Source organism: Tupaia chinensis, unplaced genomic scaffold (genome assembly GCF_000334495.1).
Source record: "Tupaia chinensis unplaced genomic scaffold, TupChi_1.0 Scaffold000187_1, whole genome shotgun sequence".
In the NCBI taxonomy this organism is placed as follows: Eukaryota; Metazoa; Chordata; class Mammalia; order Scandentia; family Tupaiidae; genus Tupaia; species Tupaia belangeri.
This window is the reverse complement of record NW_006159662.1, coordinates 5,257,508-5,278,512: the sequence shown is the minus strand read 5'-3', so window position 1 is coordinate 5,278,512 and position 21,005 is coordinate 5,257,508. Positions and strand designations below refer to the sequence as shown.

Below are 21,005 nucleotides of genomic sequence, written 5' to 3'. Positions count from 1 at the left end.
GCCAGGGGCGCGGGTGGCTCCGGACAGGGGCCGCGGCCGAAAGATGCCGGTCCGGAGGGGCCACGTCGCTCCCCAAAACACTTACCTGGACACCATCATTCGCAAGTTCGAGGGCCAGAGTGAGTGTGTGTGTTGGGGGGGAGAGACCGATAGGAGGCCTGGCTCAGCGGCAGGAGGGGCTAGATCTCTACTAACTTCTCACGGGGCAAGATGGGGTGGAGGGTGCCGGATGCTGAACGCAAAATCCTCCGCTTTGGTGCCCCAGACACCCCTTCCAGCAGACCCTACTTACCTCCAATGCTGTCCTCTCAGCCGGGACAGGAGGGGTAGATTGCGGCCCCTCCCCTCTTCCCGAAGAGCTGTTTTCTTGGCGCCCTAAACCCTGACCTCCCGCTCTCCCTCTGCTCCTCATACCCCCCTTTCTCCAGTGGTTTCCTCCTTCTCTTTCACTTCCTTTCCTTTTCACCTCCTGACCCTAGCCAGCTGGTCTTCCCAGGACCTCTCCCCAGGCCTGACTCTCCACCAAGTCACATCCCTGCTCCCCCCAACATCCCCCCCAGGAGGCCTTCAACTTTCCTCCCACCTCACCTACCCTTATTACCCTGCTCTTCCCAGAATCCCCAGGCCTGACTCCCCCCCCCACTTCCCTGGTCACCATCCTGCTCCCCACTGCAGGCCACCCCCTCATTACTCCCAGGAGGGATGACCTTCCCCCATGAATCTGGCCTCCTTGGTCTTTCCCAGCTCCCCAGACCTGACCTAGCCTCCCTGCATCTAAATCCCTGCCACTGCCACCAAGAGTCCCCGCGATCTTTTTCTCCCTGCCACCCAATCCTTGCTGCTGTGGTCTTCCCACCTCCCACCTCCCACCCCAGGTCGTAAGTTCCTGATTGCCAATGCTCAGATGGAGAACTGTGCCATCATTTACTGCAATGACGGCTTCTGCGAACTCTTCGGCTACTCCCGCGTGGAGGTGATGCAGCGCCCCTGCACCTGCGACTTCCTCACCGGCCCCAACACCCCAAGCAGTGCTGTGTCCCGGCTGGCGCAGGCCCTGCTGGGAGCCGAGGAGTGCAAGGTGGACATCCTCTACTACCGCAAAGATGGTGAGGCTCGCAGGGATCAGAGTCCGGCAGGGTGGGTTTGGGCCCTCTTTGTCCAGCCGGAGAGGCACTGGGGAGGGCATTGGCCAGTGACCCAAGGACCTGGAAAAATTCTGTCCCCTCGCTGGGCCTCAGTTTCCTCATCTGTAGGGGGAAGCCATTGGTTGTAATGTCTCCTGGGGTCTTTTTCAAGGGCTAGGGACCAAACTGAGCCACCTGCTGGTCCTCTCTAGGGGCAGGGCCTCCTGCTCCACCATCCCTCCCTCTTGTCCCTTGTCTTCTGGTTATCCACTCTGTCACTGTCAGCCCCAGCTGTCAGGCAGCTGGGATGGAAATTAACCTTCCCTCATCTCAGTCTGCTCTGGAGATTAGGGGAGGAGTCACCCCCTCGAGGCCTGTATGTCCAGGCAAGGTTTGGGGACTGCTCTCTGGGAAAGAGGGGTGAGCCTGGCTTTTCCAGCCCCAATTCTTTGGGGAGATAGGGTCTGGAGGTTGCCCTGACCAAGAGCCTTATCCAGATGGTTGGCATTGGGTTGTTCTGCCAGGTTGAGCTTTCTGCAGGCAGAACAGAGGCATAGGATCAGGACTGAGGACAGAATTCAGAGCCCTTTGGGATCCTCACTCTAGGCCCACAGGGTCCCCACTGGCCTTGGGGGGGTGGAGGGGGGCAACTAGGATCTGAGCCTGCACATCCTTTAGTAGTCTCCTGGACCCACAGCTCCCAGCCTGGTTCTACGTCTGGGTTACCTGGAGCATGTTTTCCAAAGCGCACTTTCCCTAGAGGGAGGCTGACTCAGAAGGGATGAGATGAGGCCAGGCAGGTGTATTTGGAAAATCTCCCTGGCAGTTCTGATGTTCTGCCAGTTTAGGAACTATTGGCTTAGACAATTCCTTCATTTGCTTCATGGATGTAGAAGGGACATGCCCAAGATCCCATGCCAGGGCCCAACCCAGGGCTGGAACCCATCTCCAGGCTCCTCCCTTCTCCATGTCTGTTCTGAGTAATCCCAAGAGGGGAGAGAAGACCCCACCTGCCTCTGTGCTTAGAGGTGGGAATTTTGAATTTTGGGGAAGGAAGCTCCCGGGAGAAAGAAGCCCCCAGGGGAGGCAGCCATGAGGCCACCCAAGTACAGATAAAGGGGTTACCTTTGGTTTGAGACTGAGGGGTACTGAGAGCCTGGGTCCCAGAAGCCGTGTGTGTGTGTGTGTGTGTGTGTGTGTGTAACATGATTGTGAACATATGTGAATGCATATATGTGTATATGTGTGTATAGTCTTCTGGGGCAGGTCCTAGCTGTCCCCTGCTTCTGCCACCCCAGAGAGTAGCACGTGGCAGAGCAGCACTCAGAAGTTGGGAAGAATCTGGCTTAGTGTGACAGTACTCACAGGGTTAATGAAGTCAGAATATTTTTAAAAGCTGTGAGCTCACCTCTTCACATCATTGCAGAGAGGAGGTGACAGTCAGGGGAGTGAGAAGGGTCCTAGGGGAATAGGATGGGACAGCAGGAAATGAGAGGGGGACATCTGTTCTGCATGTCTATGGGCCCCAGAGGCATGAGAATTCATCCAGACCTTCAGGCTATGGGATCAGAGGTCCTCTCCACACCACCCTGCAGGTACCTGGGCAGAGGTGGAGGTCAAAGCCAAGCCCCCCACTGAGGTCAGGACTTGGTCTTCAGAACGCTGCTGGGGTCCTTTAGCTACTGGCCGTGGGTGAGAATGGTGCCCCACAAGTCCCGGTCTCCCCCCACCCCACACTCAGCCCTTCCCTGTCTGTCCTGTGGCCTAAGGCTTTGACCACCCAGACCTTCCTGAGATTCAGAGAGGCGAGCTTCTTGGCCTGCATGGCCCTAAGGAAAACGTGGTGCTCAGGTAACTCGGAGACATCCACTCTGATCACACGATCCTTTTTGAAAAATCATATTTGTACATGTCTCACAGTTCTGCTGAAGGGCATTCTAATGGTGGTTTTTCTCCCTCCTCAGGTCAATCCTCTTCTCCTCCCACCTCCTGACTCCGGGGAGGTGGGAAGGGGTCCTGAACAGATCTCTAGCTGATTTATTTATAATCCTCTTTTCCTCTGAAGGGGTAATCCACTGGAAATTCTCGAAGTCAAAGAGGAGGGTCTGTGTTCATGTACCTCCACAGTGTGCAGCCACATAAAGTTGAGTTCAGAGAGGCCAGGGCACCTGGTAAAAATTCCCCCATGAGAGAGAGCTCAGAGACCCCTGAGAAACTGGCTGTTGTTCTATCTGCCTGTGCTGGGAAAAGTGAGAACCTAACTGTTAAGGAAGAACGGGACTGTGGTGGGACTAGACCCACGGAGAGTCTGGAGAAGGGGCAGGGAGCATTTGGACCCCCCCACCCCCATCTCTGCCCCCACTGGGCACTTGTGGAAGGCCTAGCCCTGCCAGTCTTTGCTGTCTTCACTGATGATTCCAGAATTCCTAGTTTCCAAGCCAGACTAGAGAAGCCTGGGGCCTCTCTGGTCCTTAGCTCTGGACAAGTACAGAGCGAGGGCTGAGGTCAGGGCCACTGTCCGCACCACCTTCCCCCAGAGTTGTCCCTGTGCTCCCCACAGAAGCCAGGAGGACCAAGCTACTACTCTGAGTGGCAACTATGGTCAGCACCAGCTCCTCCCAGAGGGCCCTGCACCATGCCAGATGGGGTGTCCGTTAGAGATGGCTGAAGGCCAGCTTGGAGGCTGAGGAAGGGAGGGCAGGGCCAGGGGCCCCATGGTGTGAGGAGAGCTGAAGAAAGGAGCGTGACAAGGACAGGGAGCAGAGAGAAGTGGGGTGGCCCAGAAGGCAGACTCACCTGCTGCCCTTGAACATAGAAGTGGGTGTCAGGAAGAGCCCCCCAGGGGAGAAATGGGCAGAAGCAGTGGTTCCTCTCCAGGGATAGGATAAGCGCACTGGAACACTGCCACTCCTGGGAACCACCCAAGACGATACACTCACCCACTTCCAGCCACTCAAACACAGTGAAGTGTGGGCTCTGAGCCATGGGTAAACAAGGACAGCCTAGGGCAGGGGGAGGGGGGAGAGAGAAGCTCTCCTGCATTCTCATAGCCTTGAGGCTGCACGCCCAGGAATGGGGCAGGGGATACCTTCACTGACCTCAGCCCTCATTGCTAGGATGGGCTGGTCTTTGGTCCATTCCCAGCCTTGGCTTTCCAACAATAGGATGGGTACGCGGGTGCAGCCACGCTAAGACTGGGCCCTGACAGCCCCCAGCAGCACGGAGAGCCTGGAGGCCCTGTTCCTCTGCCCAGCTCTGCCCTTTGCCTGTCCCCTGCCCGGCAGATCTCTGCAGTGCCAGAGAGATTGAGGAGATAATCTGCCTTGGGGGTAGTGTCCCAGGCTGCTGGCCAAGGAGGCTTCCTGGCCAGGTCCCAGTGCCCAAGCCTCGCCATGCCTGAGGCTGACAAGAGTGACAGGCTCTGGCCTGGGAGGCAGGGCCAGAGTTCTGAGCCAGGAGTAGGTCAGGCCAAGCAGACGGCCTCTCCCTGGTGTGGATGTCTCCCTGGGCTCAGGCAGCAGCTGGCAGATGGCTGCCTGGTGCCCGGAAGTCCAGGAATCTGATCTGGGAGATTCCTGCTCCTGGAGAGGAAAGTGGGAGGGAGGATGGGGGTGGCTCAGTTGCACCCCAGCTCTAGTGACTGAGGGTCACCTGAGGGAAAACAAGCACTAAATAGGGAATCTGGAGAAGAGCAGTCAAGTAGTCAGTCCTCTGCCAGTCAGCCTCTGTCCCCTCACTTTTACACACCAGGCTGTCATTCACTTAATCACCAAACAACACCTGTGATAGGTCCTAACCTGCCCTCAGGGAATACAGCTCTGCCTTCTCATTTGCATGGTTACCCAGGCCCTTGCACTTGAAGATCCTGCCCTTTGGGCCCAACACCTGCCAGCAGTTTAAACTGAGGGTTGTAGGACTCCCATGGAGAGGGCGGTACAGGAAGGCCCACCCACAGACTAGGTGTGTGGCATTTTAGCTGGTACTGTTCTGCTCGCCCATGGGGCAGAGAGGACAGAGACTGTGGTCTGAGAGGTGCAGGGAAGCCAACAGCTGGATCTGGCTGCCCCAGAGAGAGGGGAGAGTGGCAGGAGGGGCCTGTCCTGGCCCCACATGACCTTGAAAGACCTGGAGACCCCATGCTCCTCCCAGACCTGGCCCTTACCTCAGCGCCCTCCTCCCAAATAAGTCTCTTCCCTTTTCTAGTTGGATGCTCAGAGCCCAGAAATTACCTTCCAGCCCCAGCAAGTCAGTTTTTCAGACCCCAGCCTATCATCTGCAGAACTGGGGTCTCTGCCTGCCCCTCAAGGACCTCCTGAGGCCTAATGTGCCAACTGGCCTGGTGCCCAGCACTTAGCATATTGCCAACAATGAGTTCCTTCCGTGTCAGGGGAGCTACATGGGTAGAATGTCCAAGCTCACCTCCCCACTTAATCCACCCCCATCTGCTCAGCTTTAATTATAACAGAAGCAAACCTCGATAAGCCCTGAGCTGAGGGGCGAGCATGGACCTGGGCCTGCAGCTACATTATCTCCTAATGAACAGCTTAGCTGCTCTCTCTACCTCTGCTCTGTGGATGGGGCACCTGCCAAGCAGCCTCTCCCACCCTTTGCCCAAAAGCTGTGGTCACTTTCCAGGCCTCTTCACACCAGTGGCTGCCCTTAACTTGGCCTTTGATCAGCCCCTCCCTAGCCAGGCCACTGCAGGAGGGGACCCCTACCTTGACCACCCTGACCTGGGGGGGGAGGGGTCAGCGCTGTTTGCAACCATTGCAAATGGTTTGTAATGGTTTGCAATGGTGCAACGGTGTTTGCAGCCTCCAGCTTCCGCTGCCTGGTGGATGTGGTGCCTGTGAAGAACGAGGAAGGGGCAGTCATCATGTTCATCCTCAACTTCGAGGACCTGGCCCAGGTCCTGGCCAAGAATGAAGGTCGCAGCCTACCCCAGCGCCTGCTATCCCAGAGCTTCCTGGGCTCCGGTGAGGTGGGATGGGTGGTGAGGGACACCCAGTGGAGCAGCTGGTTCCCTGGCCCTGACTGCACTGACCCTGGCCCTGGTTGCAGAGGGCTCCCGTGGCAGGCTGGGCGGGCAGGGCCCTGGCACCAGCAGGGGCAAGTACAAGACCATCAGCCAGATCCCGCAGTTCACTCTCAACTTCGTGGAGTTCAACCTGGAGAAGCACCGCTCGGGCTCCAACACAGAGATTGAGATCATCGCACCCCACAAGGTGGTGGAGCGGACGCAGAATGTCACTGAGAAGGTCACCCAGGTGCGAGCCTACAGGGCAACATGGGCAGGGCTGTGCCAGGCCTCCAGGGTCTTCTCCTAGGCCCTGGGTCCTGGATCTTTCAGCTGGCAGACAGATCAGGTTTTCCAGCCCCCTAGTGTCTGGTCTGAGCCCAGGCCTCCTGTCCTGCTGAGTCTGATTCTTTAGGCTCAAAGGCCTGCCCTGAGGCCCCGGCCCTGATGACCAGTGCCTGGAGCCTGGGGAGGTTGGGGTAAGCAGGATCTGTGAGTAGTGCTATCTCCTAGGCCTGGAGAAGTTTGTCGGTGGGGAACACACAAGCCACCTTGGGGGTCCGCCCAAGGATCTGCCGGTCACAGGGACAGAGAGGGTGAAAGGGGATATATTAGGGCCATGCAAAGAGAAAGAGAAAGGAAAGATGGCAGGAGGCCCTCACTCCTGTTCTTGTCCCTTGCCTTTGAGGTGACAGCCATCTCCCTTGACCCCCAATCTAGCCACAGGATCCTCTTGCATGCCAGGTAAAGGGGCGGGGCAGCACCTCCAGGTAGCTTTGAGCAGCTTCTTGGGGACCAGGTCCTGAATGCCCCCCTAGCCTGGGTACCATCTTGAGAGCTCCTCCTTGGCCACCCCAAGGCAAACTCCCCTTCGACCTCTGTTTTGGTTGACCCGCTGTCCCTTCTCACAGGGCTTCATGGCCTCACTATTCCAGAGGGAAATGCAAAGAGCCCTACCCCAGGCTCTGGTGACCAGGTCTGGCTCTGACTTATCATGTGTCCATGGGCAAGGACCCCCCCACCACATCTTTCTGGGCCTCAGAGCTGTCATCTGGAGTGAGGAGTTGGACTAAGTGGTCTCTAAAGACCATTTGACCTTAAATAGCACCAGCCCTAAGAGACAGATGAAGCGCTCAGCCATAGACAGGACCTGTGCCAAGGCTGGGCAAGGAGGTGCAGAATGGGAGGGGCTGTTCCAAGCTTCCCCTGGGGCTATCCCTTCATGGGGGACCGTGGCAGCTCTTCGCCCTGCCCCTTTTCATCTGAAGCGCAGTCAGTGCTGGGACTAGGTGTGGGTGAGACCACTCAGCCCCTCACTGAGTGCAAGGACCTGCAAAAAGGAGGGACCCAGGCTGCAGGGCTGACCCTCTGAGGTCAAGCAGGATGGCCCAGTGTCAGGGAAGCCCCTCCAGCTTCCCAACCCTGGGCCTCTGAGGTGGGTGCTGCTGGCAGTGGCACCCCAGTGGGGCTCTGCTCTTAGACTGGAGAGTCATCTGTAAAGGCCAGCAAACTGGACTGGGCCCATGGTCTCTGCTCCCCAGCCTGCCTGCTCCTGTCACAGCCCCATGTGGGCCCTAAGGTGGAAGAGGTGCCCGAAGAGCACAGGGGAGGGAGGGACTGGCCCAGAGTAAGGAAGGCACATCGGCCTCAGCTGGAACTCAGAGGGCCCCATGTCCTGGGGGTGTAGCTCCACGTGACACTGGACAAGGTGGCCTTTGCCATGGAAAGACCCTTTGTGCCAGCTTTGGAGGCAGTGAGTACTGGGGGCAAAGGCAGTGTGGGCCGGCACCTTCTGCTGTCTTTGTGGTGGGTAGATGGCTTCCCTGTCTGGGGCCTTAAGGAGCTGAGGAACCAGATACTCCCCTCTTAGCAGTCTTGGAAGAGCCCCCCCAAATTCCTGCCTCTGCTCACTCTCCCCACACAGACAAGGCCAGGGAAGGGCCTGGCAGTGATATGTGCTTTATTTTCTCATTTTAGTGTGGTCCTGGGCAGCTGAGAAGGCGAGGGAGTGGCTCTGACACCCAGGGGTGACCAGAACCTGAGCCTCTGGTGTTCATCCAGTTGCCCAAAGCTGAGAGCCCACCTGGGCCGAGTGCTGGGACACAGGGCCAGTGGGCTGGGCAAGAGGTCTGAGGCCCACGGGACTTGCAGTCTAGCAGAGAATAACCACGTGAGCAGGGGTATAGGCCGGGCAGAGAAAAAAGAGTCAAAGGGAACTTCCTGGGGCAAATGAAGTATGGGCTGAGGCCTGAAGGCTGAGCAGAGAGTCACTGCAGGGTGGGGACGATGTGGGCCCTCCGAAGGTTTGGGTGGCAGATTTGGAACCTGCTGGTTGAAATCCAGCCCTTTGATGGATCTTCTGTGCTGTGATCCCATCTGCTAGTTGCTCTGGTTTGCAGGTTACATTCCAGGTTTTCTTAAATCAGAACCATCCACCAGACCCATCAGACCTGATCTGCTGTGTGTGTGCATTGGGGGCGGTGGTGGTGGTGCTTGTGGGACACCCCTCAGGCTCCATCCTTGTTGGGGCGGTGTCCAACACAGGATGAAGGAGCAAGAGGAATGGCTGCCTAGAGTGGCTTGTACCATCCAGGTACTAATAGGTGCATCTCATTTAACCACAACCACCTTAAGGATTTCTCTGTCCTTCGTGGTCCCATTTTTAAGGATGAGAGAGATGAGGCTTTCGGAGGTTATAAAACTTGCCCCAAGACACACATAGCAAGTGTCAGACCTGGGATTTGGTCTGCGAAGTCTGGCTTCAAACATCTTGTCCTTCCTGATGCCCCCTGCTGTTTCTCATGTCGGGCAGTTGGGCAGAGCCTGGGCATGTTGGACTGGGCCCCAGTGACCCTGTGTTGGCTAGTTTTGGAGGCAGGGAGAGGCCAAGGCGAAGGGGCTCCACTGATTGGAATGACTCAAAGCTTCCTTGGATGTATATGAAGTAGTTGGGGCTCTCTGGTGCCCCAGGCCCATCCAGACCCCAGGATTACCCTTACCCTGGAAGGCTCTGAAAGTTGACCCCAGGGTAGGTGAGTTCTCACTGGTCCAGGGTCCTGAGGGCCCTATGTAATGAAGAGGCTATTCTGGGGGAGACCTGTTTCCATCAGGAACCCTGACTCACAGCAGAGGACTGGCCCACTCCGCCCTCCCCTTGCCTGCACTCCTTTTTGGAACGTGCCTATAGATGACTCTCTGGCCCTCCCCATGCTGTCTCCACCCACAACAGGATAGCCTGCTCCTGAGGAGGCTTAGGCACTTCAGACCTGAGGTCACTATGGGACAGAGCTGCACCCTCCTGTATCTGCCTCCCCTCTCTTCGCCTCCTCCCAACCCAGGTGCCCCCATAAGCATTGGCCTCTCCTACATCACCCACCCATCTTGCCCTCATTCCCTCTGCCCTCCCTAGCTCTTGTCACCCACCCTCTCCTACTGCTTCCTTCCTGACCTCATCCCATCTCACCAGTGGTGGCCATTCCCCCTGACCACCTGCGGCCCCACCCCCAGGTGCTGTCCCTGAGTGCAGATGTCCTGCCAGAGTACAAGCTACAGGCGCCACGCATCCACCGCGGGACCATCCTGCACTACAGCCCCTTCAAGGCCGTGTGGGACTGGCTCATCCTGCTGCTGGTCATCTACACAGCCGTCTTCACGCCCTACTCGGCCGCCTTCCCGCTCAGCCAATGCACACATGCCTGGTGTGGGTTTCAAGCCACCAGGTCGGCTAAGTGGGAGTCTAGCGCCTTAACCACCATGCTACTTGCTGGCCCCTGAGGGACACTGTTTTGGACTACTTTGTCCTTCTGGACTATGCTTGGCCCCAGCAGAGCTGTCGCCTACTCCTCCCCGAGGCCCGCACTGGCCTCATTGGCACTGTCCCTTGCTTCGCAGGTGCTGTCGCTGGGTGCGGACGTGCTGCCGGAGTACAAGCTGCAGGCGCCGCGCATCCACCGCTGGCCCATCCTGCACTACAGCCCCTTCAAGGCCGTGTGGGACTGGCTCATCCTGCTGCTGGTCATCTACACAGCCGTCTTCACGCCCTACTCGGCCGCCTTCCTGCTCAGCCACCAGGATGAGTCACAGCGTGGCACCTGCGGCTACACCTGCAGTCCACTCACCGTGGTGGACCTCATTGTGGACATCATGTTTGTCGTGGACATTGTCATCAACTTCCGTACCACATATGTCAACACCAACGACGAAGTGGTCAGCCACCCCCGCCGCATCGCCGTGCACTACTTCAAGGGCTGGTTCCTCATCGACATGGTGGCTGCCATCCCCTTCGACCTGCTCATCTTCCGCACTGGCTCTGATGAGGTGAGCAGACCCCTCCCAGGCCGAGGCCATGGCTGTCCCCTGCAGCCTAGTCCTGAAGCCACCCTGCTTCACGGCCCTGGGTGCAGATAATTCCTGGCACTGAGACCTTCACCAAGGCAAGGGGAGATGACAGGAGACCTCAGACCTCTGTCATCTCCCAGCCCTGGAGAAGGCCCGGCTAAGGCTGTGCCCCCAAGCCTGGTGCTGCCCTCTCTGGCCCCTCTCTCTGAGCTGGCCCTCATGAGATGAGAAGATGCCAGTAGGCTCTTCTGTGCCGAATTTTCTGCCCCTCCTGTATTCCCACTCTCCAGGCTGACTTCTAAACATGGTCACGATCGGAGTTGGAAGGGGATCCACAGCTGCTCTCTGAAGGCAGTCCAGCCCGCCTTATGCCCCACCCCATTCAGCCCTTCCACCATGCCCGCTCTGCCTCCTGTGGGTGGCGTGAGAGTTTGTTCAGCCGTTCTCACACTGTAGTCCCATCTCCCGCTCCTGCCCCAGCTCCTCAGGAGCTCAGTCAGTCTCAGCTCTGCCTCCTGTGTTCCGCTCCCTCATCGCCCCAGCTTGCCCAGCAGGGGCTGTCCAGCAGGGCTCTACTCCCAAGCCCACGGTTGCTCCCCGCCAGCAAATCCACCCCCAAGCCCTCTCCCCTCCTCCCTACTCCCTCCATCCCATCTGGACACTGAGTGGCCTTTTTACTCACCTCTGCAGAAACCACACCTGCCAGCCTCCCTCCTTTCCACACAGTGGTCAGAGCAAGTTTCGGATCACTTTCCTGACCCTGCCAGTGCCTTCTTCAGAACTTTCCATGGCTCCCCAAGGCCTCTGGGATAAAAACAAAGGTCCTTCTGGAGCGCGGGGCCCATAGGAACTGGCCTGCCTACCCTACCAGTCTTGCTTCTCTGCCGCGCCATCTCCCGCACTGTGTTCCAGGCTGCAATGCCTCCTTTGGTTTCCCGTGTGCCCCTTCACACCTCTGTGCCACTGCTTGTGCCAGGAATGCCTTTTCTCCCCACTCCTGTCTGCCTGGAGATCTAGCCTCTTCTCTCTAGACTCAGCTCATGTATCACCTCCTCTGTGAAGCCTCCCCTGACCTTCCCCTGCACTTAACCTCCTCTTCCTCCATGCTCCCATGAGACTTCTGTCCTAGCAACCAAAACACCATTTTGAGTTGTAGGCAGAAAACTCCTCGAGGTCCCACCCTTCGCCCCACTGCCTAGTGTCTGGCTGGAGAAGGTGTTCCATAAATGGCTACTGAATGACTATGTGGTCGTATGTGCAAGTGAACAAATGCTGTCCTGACTGTCCCCCTTCAAGGTCTGACCACCAGCCCTGTGGCCCTTTCTCTGCCCTTCCAGACCACGACCCTGATTGGGCTACTGAAGACAGCACGGCTGCTACGGCTGGTGCGCGTGGCCCGGAAGCTGGACCGCTACTCTGAGTACGGGGCGGCTGTGCTCTTCCTGCTCATGTGCACCTTCGCACTCATCGCGCACTGGCTGGCCTGCATCTGGTACGCCATCGGCAATGTGGAGCGGCCCTACCTGGAGCCCAAGATTGGCTGGCTGGACAGCCTGGGCGTGCAGCTCGGCAAGCGCTACAATGGCAGCGACCCAGCCTCAGGCCCCTCGGTGCAGGACAAGTATGTCACGGCCCTGTACTTCACCTTCAGCAGCCTCACCAGCGTGGGCTTCGGCAACGTCTCCCCCAACACCAACTCTGAGAAGGTCTTCTCCATCTGCGTCATGCTCATCGGCTGTGAGTGCAACCTCATGCCGCAGATCTTACCCGTAGAGTTCTGTTTTTAGTTTGTAACAAGACATAGCATACAGTAGCAGTGTGCTGGCGCTGGTCCTGAGTGAGCAGCACGGGGCACCCTTGCATCTGCTGCATTATACACAAAACTATACAAAATTATACCAAAAAAAAGCACCCATTGGCCCTCGCTGGATGCCAGCACTAGTACTAGCTGCCTCATTTGCAAGGCCCAGTGCAAAAGGAGAACGTAGAGCCCCTTGTTAAAATTCATTAAGAGGGGCCAGCAGGTGGTATGGTAGTTAAAGGCACTGGATTCCCACATGGCCGACTGTGGTTTGAGTCCCAGACCTGGTGACTTGCTTTCTTGCTTTCCCGTTTTCTCTCTGTCTCTCTGGTGAAGTTGAAAATAATAATAATAATAATAATAACAACAACAACAACAAATGAAATTAAATAAATAAATTATTATGAAAAAAATTTTTAAGATGACACTTTATTTATTTATTTATTTATTTTGAGAGGTTTTTGCTATAGGGCGTGTGCACTAGCCAGAGAGACAGAGAGAGACAAAGAGACAGATAGCGAGAAATCACTTTCTACATGGGAGTTCAACGACATGGCCATTATGCTAACTGCTAAGATTTAGGGACCAATAGATGGCAAAATGGTTATGTTGTGGACTCCCATGTAGTTGACCGCAGTTCAAGTCACGACCTGGTGACTTAAAATTGACTCCAGGCACGTGTGCATATGTGCCTAAAATCCTAAGAGGACACTAGAGGAGAAAAGATTGCAGCATTGCCATCCCCCCTGGGGGTGATTTCTCACTTTCTGTCTCTCTCTCTCTCTCTCTCTCTCTGGTGAGCACACATACCCTGTAGCAAAAATAGCTCTCTAAAAAGAAAAAAAAAAAGATTTTGAGACTGTGAGAGCATTAAACCAAACACAGGGTCTATTTTTTTTTTTTTTTTTTTTTTTGAGAGTTTACTATAGGGCGCTTGTGCTCACCGGAGAGACGAAGAGACAAAAAGTGAGAAACTGGCCCCCAGAGGGATGGCCACGTCACAATCCTTTCTTCACCATTCTCCCTTTGGAACTTTGGGCACGCATATACACTCATGCCTGGCATGAATTTTAAGCTGCCGAGTTCGGGACTTGAACCGCAGTCGACTATGTGGGAGTTCAGTGACGTAACTGTTAAGGCCATCTGCTGGTCCCAAACACAGGGTCTTAATCCCATGATTGCACAGGTGCATGCCTGCAAAACCAGCCCCACTTGGCACTGCCTCGAGCATTTTACAAAAGCTCACACTTTATTCCCTCATGAGCTCAGTTTACAGAGCTCAGTTTACTGTCCTAACTTGCCAGGGGGCACAGCTAAGTCATCTCCAGACCCAGTCCCAGCCCAGGTGGCCAACTCAGTCCCTGCTCTGAGCTGCCTGCTTCCAAGACACCTGGCTTAGGAACACAAGAGGCAGCGTGGAATTTTACACATAGGTTAAGTTGTCATGTTCAGAGTATTTAGAGATGTGAAAGCCCAGAAAAACAAAAACGTGGGGGAAAAAATGGGTCAAACCAAGAGCTTTCCCTGTATTATAATGTACAACTAGAAGGAGTAAACAAATTTGAACTAAAAACAAAACCAAAAATTCCTGCCCTAGTTTGTTCTTTGTGAGGGTTTGACTCTGGGCCTGGGGTTAGAGGCCAGGAGGCACAAGGCAGAGAGGACAGAAAGCCCCCAGGCCTTCTCCCCACATGCGCCCTGGCGTCGTCCTGGACACTTCTGACTTGGACCAGACCCAGGGGTCCTTGGCCAGGGGGGCTGCCAGGGCTTGGAGTAAGTAGGCCCTGGAGTGGGGCGGCCAGGTGGGGATGCTGATGCCCTTATTGTGCCCATCCTCTCAGCCCTGATGTACGCCAGTATCTTCGGCAACGTGTCCGCCATCATCCAGCGCCTGTACTCGGGGACCGCGCGCTACCATGCACAGATGCTGCGCATCAAGGAGTTCATCCGCTTCCACCAGATTCCCAACCCGCTGCGACAGCGCCTGGAGGAGTACTTCCAGCACGCCTGGTCCTACACCAACGGCATCGACATGAACGCGGTGAGCCTTAGCACCCGGCCGGGGTGGGGCGGGCGGTCACTGGATCCTCGGGCTCAGGCGTCCCCACAGCCTTCCCCTTCCATTCCCCCAGTCCCACCCCTGGCCGCGCCCCGCTGGACTCGGCCGCCCCCTCGCAGGTGCTGAAGGGCTTCCCCGAGTGCCTGCAGGCCGACATCTGCCTGCACCTGCACCGCGCGCTGCTGCAGCACTGTCCAGCCTTTCGCGGCGCCAGCAAGGGCTGCCTGCGCGCGCTCGCTGTCAAGTTCAAGACCACGCACGCGCCGCCGGGGGACACGCTGGTGCACCTGGGCGACGTGCTCTCCACGCTCTACTTCATTTCCCGCGGCTCCATCGAGATTCTGCGCGACGATGTGGTCGTGGCCATCCTAGGTGAGTCCGCTGAGAGGGGACCAGGGGAACTGGGGGAGGGTTGGAGACACCCTGCGTGGGTCACCCTCTTCCTAATGAGGATTGTGGCACCTTTTACTGACCAGTCATGCGGAACATGTGTCCCCGAGAACTTTAGGGCCAACTTACTGAGTCCTTCTGCCATCTGCCATAGATCCCATGTTCCTGGAAAGAAAGCTGAGGCTCAGAGAAGTCAGGCTAATAAGTGGCCAAGAGTGATTCCCCATTGCCAGTCTGTCAAAAGCCCAGACAAAAGCCCTACCTTCTACTCTTGGAGTCAGGTTGATATGTTGAGGGTCTGGCGGGTGGGGAGTGTCTCCCACTGGTGTCCCAGTCTCTTTGGGTACAGCTGCAGGGATAACTGGACATTTGGACAAAGGACACTAGCACTGGGCAGGGGGATGGACCTCAGTCACAAGCAGCCTCTGCCACTTACCTGTTGCATGACCTTGGACAAGTCACTACCTCCCTGAGCATCGCATGTCCAGGGTCCTCTTCTTGAATCTCACCTTCCTTGCCTTCCTGTAACTTCAGCTGTAGCTTGAGTCTCTGACTCTGACTTCAGCCTCGCCCTCCTTTGGTTTCCATGACCTGGTTCTCCTCCGTCTCCTCTGGGCCGGACCCCTTGGGGCTCCTCTGCCTGTTCCTCACCCTCTGACCTCTGTTGGTGGTCCTCAAGCCCTGGTGCTCTTTTCCTCATCCTACACTCTCATCCAGTCCCTTGCTCCCATGGCCTCAGGTTCTGCCTTGTGTCACAAGGACCCCCAGGGCTTTGTCCCAGCTCCAATCTTTCTTTAGGTGGGACTCTTTCATTCCTTCCTGAGCAAGGGCAGCCTGATATTCCATAGTCAGACCAAGCTCAACCTATCCCAGCCTGTTATCACCGTCCCTTACAAGCAGCTCATTTGTATCCCCATCAGAACGAACCGTCACCCATCACCTGGGCCAGGCTGGAGTTAAGCCAGGGGCATCCTGCTCCCTTTCTGCCCCACTGCCCACTATCTGGTCAGCCAGAGCCCTCTCTGTTCTCCTCCCTGATACCTCCCCATCCCACACCTGTCTCCTTGGCTCTGCCTGGGCACAGTCCTCATCGTGTCCTTCCTGGGCAGGTGTCGGGGGCTCCCTTTTCATGACCCTATGTCTGCTCTACCTCTATGTGCCATCTTCCACAGTTTCCCGAAACACATGCTTGTACAAAATGTCTCTGCTCAAGATCCTTCCAGGGTGGCCCATGGGACAAATGTAACTCCCTGTGTGGCATGCGTAGCTCTTCATGGTCTGGCCACTCTGAGCCCTGCACCATCCCCCGCCAGCCATACAAACTACATAGAGTTCTCTACACCTGTCCATCTCTGTCCCCAGTGCCTTTGCACCTGCTGCCGCTCTGCCACAACACCCTATGCTGGGGTTCTGTCTGGCAGCCCCCTGTCATCCTCCAAGGCTGGGCTCCATCGCAGACTCCTCCATGAAACCTTCCCTCAGTCCCAGCCTACTTCAGAAGTGCTGTCCACGTAGGAGGGATAATAATTATTATTAATAATTAAGAAGCTAGTTCAATTTCAGGTTCTTTTGGGGACATAAAATCCTCTCTTTTTGTCCTGAGTAGACATAGCTGTGAGATTGTAATTCTTCATCTAGTAGAAAGCCATCACGTTACACCGATGCCCAGATTCCCAGCTCCAGGGTTTTGCACATTACCCTGGTGGGTCTTTCTCTTCTCTAGGCCTGTGAATGCCCTTCAATCCTGTTCTCATGGGGGGAATGTCCGGTCCCTATCCATCCCTCTGTCAATAATAACCCATTTGCGTCCCTTGTGCATTTTTTCCAGGCTAAGAAGGCTAGCCTTCCCCATGGGGTGTGAAAGTTGTTGTGGTCTGTGGCACCCCTGGCCCTGGGCTGTCTGCCCCACCAGCCCTTACCATGCAGTGCTGGGCCACACGGATCCTCCTGCTAGGATTGCCTTTCTCCTGGGGGCTAGTCCTCCTTGATTCTCTCAACACACCCCACAGAGCCCCCATTTTACTTCCACTGTAAGCTGTCCTCCTCCCTGTCCCCACCACCCCTGGCAGAAGGAATCCCCCCTCTCCTCCATGGCCCCATAGCTCCTGTTCTTTTTTTAAAGTTTATTTATTTCTTCCACAAACAAGAGAGACCCAGAGAGAGGGAGAAAGAGACCAAGAGACAGCACCCCCAATAGGATCCCCATGCCACAATCTACCCCAGCCGCAGCCAGCCCTAGATCATGGGTGCTTCCCTGCCTGGCATTCTCAGAGGTCTTTGGACACGAACCCAGGACCTTCCCACGTGGGTCAGCCTTGCAGACTGTGCCTACTAAGGCATAGTCCAGTCCTGGTTTTCCCCTGTTCTGAGACGCTACAGCTCATGTTGTAAACTCACTGGCTGCCTATGTGCCTGTCCTGTGGGATTGGGGGGCTCCTTATGGGTGGGACAGCAGCTTCATGTTTTGTCCTGTGGCCAGCACAGCATCTGGTACTAGGAGGGCCACACCCTTGCTGTGAATGTCCTCCCCAGGTCCACCCTGAGACACCCGTCCCTCCCAAAGGCTTGCACTGACCAAGCCTGGGGCCTTTTGCTTTTCAAGGCACTCTCTCGAACATCACCTCATCCGCTTCTCCAAACAGCTCCCTGAGAGTAGGCAAGCCAGAGATAGTTATACCCCTTTTAGAGATGAAGACACTGGGGTCCAGAGTGGGGCAGTGACTTCCCCAGGCTTCCCTGCTGGGGCCATGCTGACTACCTGGCTCCACAGGGGGTGTGGAGACAAAGAAACAGAAGCCTCAGGCCCTGTCCTGGGTGAACTGGGTGCTCCTGGCCCTGGGTTTCCTGAACTCTGCTCTATAAGGTCAGCAGGCCAAGGAGGGCAGGAAGAGTGGGGCAGGGAGCCTGCAGCGTCCCTTACTGCCCACAGGCCCCTGGGTGGGAGTGGGGCCAGGGCAAAGGAGCATGGTCACAGGAGGTGAGATTGTGATGGACGGTGGTTCTAAGGACCTACACACTGGGGGTGGGTCTCCAAACGGATCCCTGTGGAGCTCCGAGGACAGGGCCAGGGCATATCCCTTGCTCTCCTCGCCTCCCCCAGCCAGCCTTGTCCCCAGACCGCAATCCCAAGCATCAAGCTCCAGCTTGGCAGAATCCCTGAGGTGGAGGGGAGGTTATGGCCAAGGGACCCCCAGGGAGGCTCCTCATAAGGGAATGTGGAGTCAGACCCTGGAGGGACCCCCACCCCTCTGGCTGGCAGGGAAGAACGACATCTTTGGGGAACCAGTTAGCCTCCATGCGCGGCCGGGCAAGTCCAGTGCAGACGTGCGGGCCCTGACCTACTGTGACCTGCACAAGATCCAGCGGGCAGACCTGCTGGAGGTCCTGGACATGTATCCTGCCTTTGCGGACAGCTTCTGGAGTAAGCTGGAGGTCACCTTCAACCTGCGGGACGTGAGTCTGGGCTGGGTGGGCCGGGGGGGAGGTGGTTCTCGGCCAGCTGGTAACGGGTAATGACACTCTGGCAGCCTGCTGAGGGCTTGGTCTAAGGGGGCCCATCTGACCACTGGCCTTCAACCGGGCCCTGTCCTGCATCCGTCATCATTTCTTCTGGGCCTACCGTGGCCTGTATAATGTTAAATATGATGGCAGCTACCATTTATTGAGCGCCAACTATGGGCTACGCTCTGGGATCCTTTGACGTTATCTCATGTAGGCCTCTTCTTGGAAATGGTGTCATTGTCTCCATTTTCTGGATGAGGAAACTGAGGGTCAGAGAGGATCAATAAATCATCCAAAGCTATATAGCTAGTAAATGGCAGAGCTGAAATGCAAATTCAAGTTCTCTGAGTCCAAAGTCTGGGCTTTTGACACTACTTTGTACCGAGATAAAAAAGAGGGTGTCTACCACCCAGAGAGCCCATGGTGCAAACACAGGGAGTGTGAAGAAGTGCTACAGTTCTTTCCTCTCAAGCTTATTGCCAAGAGGAGATTTTAACAACTCAGGAAAATAGAGAGCCACGCAGTTAGGTAACTGAAGAAGTCACGAGGGTCTGCAGAAGAGACTGAATGTCTGTGATGCCCAAGCTTGCACAGAGGTGGCACCAGCAATGCCCAGATCCGGGAGCACCTGGAAGGGCTTCATGGACAAGGGGGCCTAGAAAGAGAGGGAGGGTGCATATGGCAGGGAAACTGGCTGAGGCCGGGCACTAGGTCTCAGCACCTCGGTTCTTGCTTTCCCCCAACCCTGAGCCTTAGCAGGGAGCTCAGCAAGCCCAAGCCCTGTGCCCAGTTCCTGGAAGGGAGTGCTGAGGCAGGTTCCTGCTGTGTGTGGGCAGCCCTGCACACTGTCCCCTCTGCTCCATTTCCCTTCCCACCTGACCTGCACAGAGACAGCTATCAATAGGAAGGACCCTGCCTTGAGGGGCCCACCAGGTGGTCTGAGTGCCCTCGCCCCAGGGTATACCAGGACGGGAGCAATGTGGATTCCATGCTTGCATTATCTTCCATCCCAGGAGGGCTGCCACGGGCACTGCTGAGGGCACCTCCAGAGAGGACTGGGAGTTCCAGACCAGCCCTCTCTGAGGAAGCTCCTCACTGGCTCTCATTGAGGAGGGGGCACTACGACATTCCAAAAGGGGGCTCTGGGAGAGCAGCTTCTCTGCCTCCCACCCTCTCCCAAGACCTCCGTGGGGGTCTCTTGGTGGCCATCCAGTGCTTGGTCATTGTCTCCGAGCCTTGGGCACCAGCCCACCCACCCTCACAGGAGAAAACCTGCAGGAAGCTGTCAGAGCGTCGCTGGCTGCCACCACTTTCTCACCTAGTTGGGACAAGGGCCACAGGAGGGGGTGCAGGGAGAACAGAGGCTGCCCCAGCTATGGTCCCTGTTACTTGACGCTCTTGTTCCCCACAAGGCAGATGGGGGTCTTCAGTCATCACCCCAACAGGCTCCAGGCAATCAAGACCGCCAGAACTTCTTCCTTGACAACGACCAGGCAGGTGGGCAAAGCAGCCCCCATAGCCCCTGCCCAGCTCCTGTCCCTTCTCCTGTCCTTTCCATCTGTTTCCTCAGCCCTTCGGTGAGTAGAGAGGGGCTCCCTCCCTGGGCTCAGGGCTGGAAGACTTTGTCCCTCTTCCAGAGCCAGAGATTAAGGGCTCCCTGTTTGCTACATGCTGCCCCTAGAGGTGGACACCAGCCAGCCCCCTAGGATTCTCCACCATGGTATCAAGGAACCTGCTGGACTGCTGCTTCCTGGACAGCAAGACCAGGGCTAGAGGGTCCCCTTTGTCAGCCCCCTTCAAAGCCAAGGACCCAGCTCTCTACCCAGGCTTATGTCCTCCTAGGTCCTGGAAACCAGAACTCCTTAGGGCGGGACCTTGCGCTCTAGGGCACCCAGGTTAGGAGAGCCACTGTCCACAGCCTGTGTCCACCTGGCAGGTAGGGGGAGGGGCTCAGACTGTGCAAAGGGACAGGCCTGTGCAACCAGCTAGACTGAGCTCAGGTTGCCCTTTTGCTCCTGCAGGTACAGCACCTTCCCTGGGCATCTCAGATGCATCTGGCCTCTGGCCAGAGTTAATACAGCAAGTGCCTTCAAGGCATAGCCCCCCAAACCCTCAGGGAGACCCAGAACGCTGGCCTCGGGAACTAGGCTCCAGGCTAGAGCGGCTCCAGGCCCAGGTGAACAGGTGAGTGCCTGCAAAGCCAGTGCTGGTGGTGGCTGCTGAAGGCTTACCCAGTAGTGGGCTAGGCTCAGGTGCCCCCTCCTGGTGGCTCAGGGATATCACTGGGAGCAGGGTGGCTTTTAGAATAGCTGCAGGTCTCCCCATCCTCATGACCCCAGGTGCAATTTCTTGGATGGTTTCCTCCAGCAACCTGGCCCCCACCTTCATGGAAAGAAATTACACAGGCCCTGGAAAAGGGACTGTGGCCTGTGGATGGCAAGGGTGTGGTGGCAGAGTGAGAGCTTAGGGGTGGGATGATCTTTTGTTCAAATTCTTCCTCTGTAACTTTCCAGCAGGAGTACAGGCAAGTTCTTTAACCACTCTGAGCCTCAGTTTGCCCTTTCACGAATGGGAAAATAATAATACCCATGTCAAACATCATGAGGAGGACTGAATGTCGTGTGCTCAGTGCCTGTCCACTGGCATGGCGAGAGACAGAGAAGTGCTGGGGGAACTGGGCGGGGCTTTGGGTCCTAGCGGGGAAATAGTGTCAGGGAGTCCCAGGCTGCCACTCCCCTCAGCAGGGACCGCATGCCGGCTAACGACCTTGAGACG

At 56.6% G+C, this 21,005-nt stretch overlaps 1 protein-coding gene across 2 annotated transcripts in view; it reads left to right on the top strand.

Annotated features, from left to right (window-relative positions):
• The first annotated feature begins 43 nt into the window (after positions 1–43).
• The window catches only part of KCNH6 (potassium voltage-gated channel subfamily H member 6), a 22,590-nt gene continuing 1,628 nt past the window's right edge, over positions 44–21,005 (top strand). The window contains exons 1-12 of one of the 2 annotated variants that reach the window (XM_006146812.3): positions 44–119; positions 876–1,106; positions 5,939–6,100; positions 6,186–6,391; positions 10,033–10,458; positions 11,817–11,971; positions 12,131–12,216; positions 14,122–14,321; positions 14,459–14,711; positions 17,989–18,182; positions 19,643–19,727; positions 20,252–20,414. In XM_006146812.3, the coding sequence (XP_006146874.1) occupies positions 44–119; positions 876–1,106; positions 5,939–6,100; positions 6,186–6,391; positions 10,033–10,458; positions 11,817–11,971; positions 12,131–12,216; positions 14,122–14,321; positions 14,459–14,711; positions 17,989–18,182; positions 19,643–19,727; positions 20,252–20,414 (2,237 nt within the window). Of the gene's footprint in view, positions 120–875; positions 1,107–5,938; positions 6,101–6,185; positions 6,392–10,032; positions 10,459–11,816; positions 12,217–14,121; positions 14,322–14,458; positions 14,712–17,988; positions 18,183–19,642; positions 19,728–20,251; positions 20,415–21,005 lie in introns of both variants that reach the window. The other variant, XM_006146811.3, reaches the window with a different exon arrangement.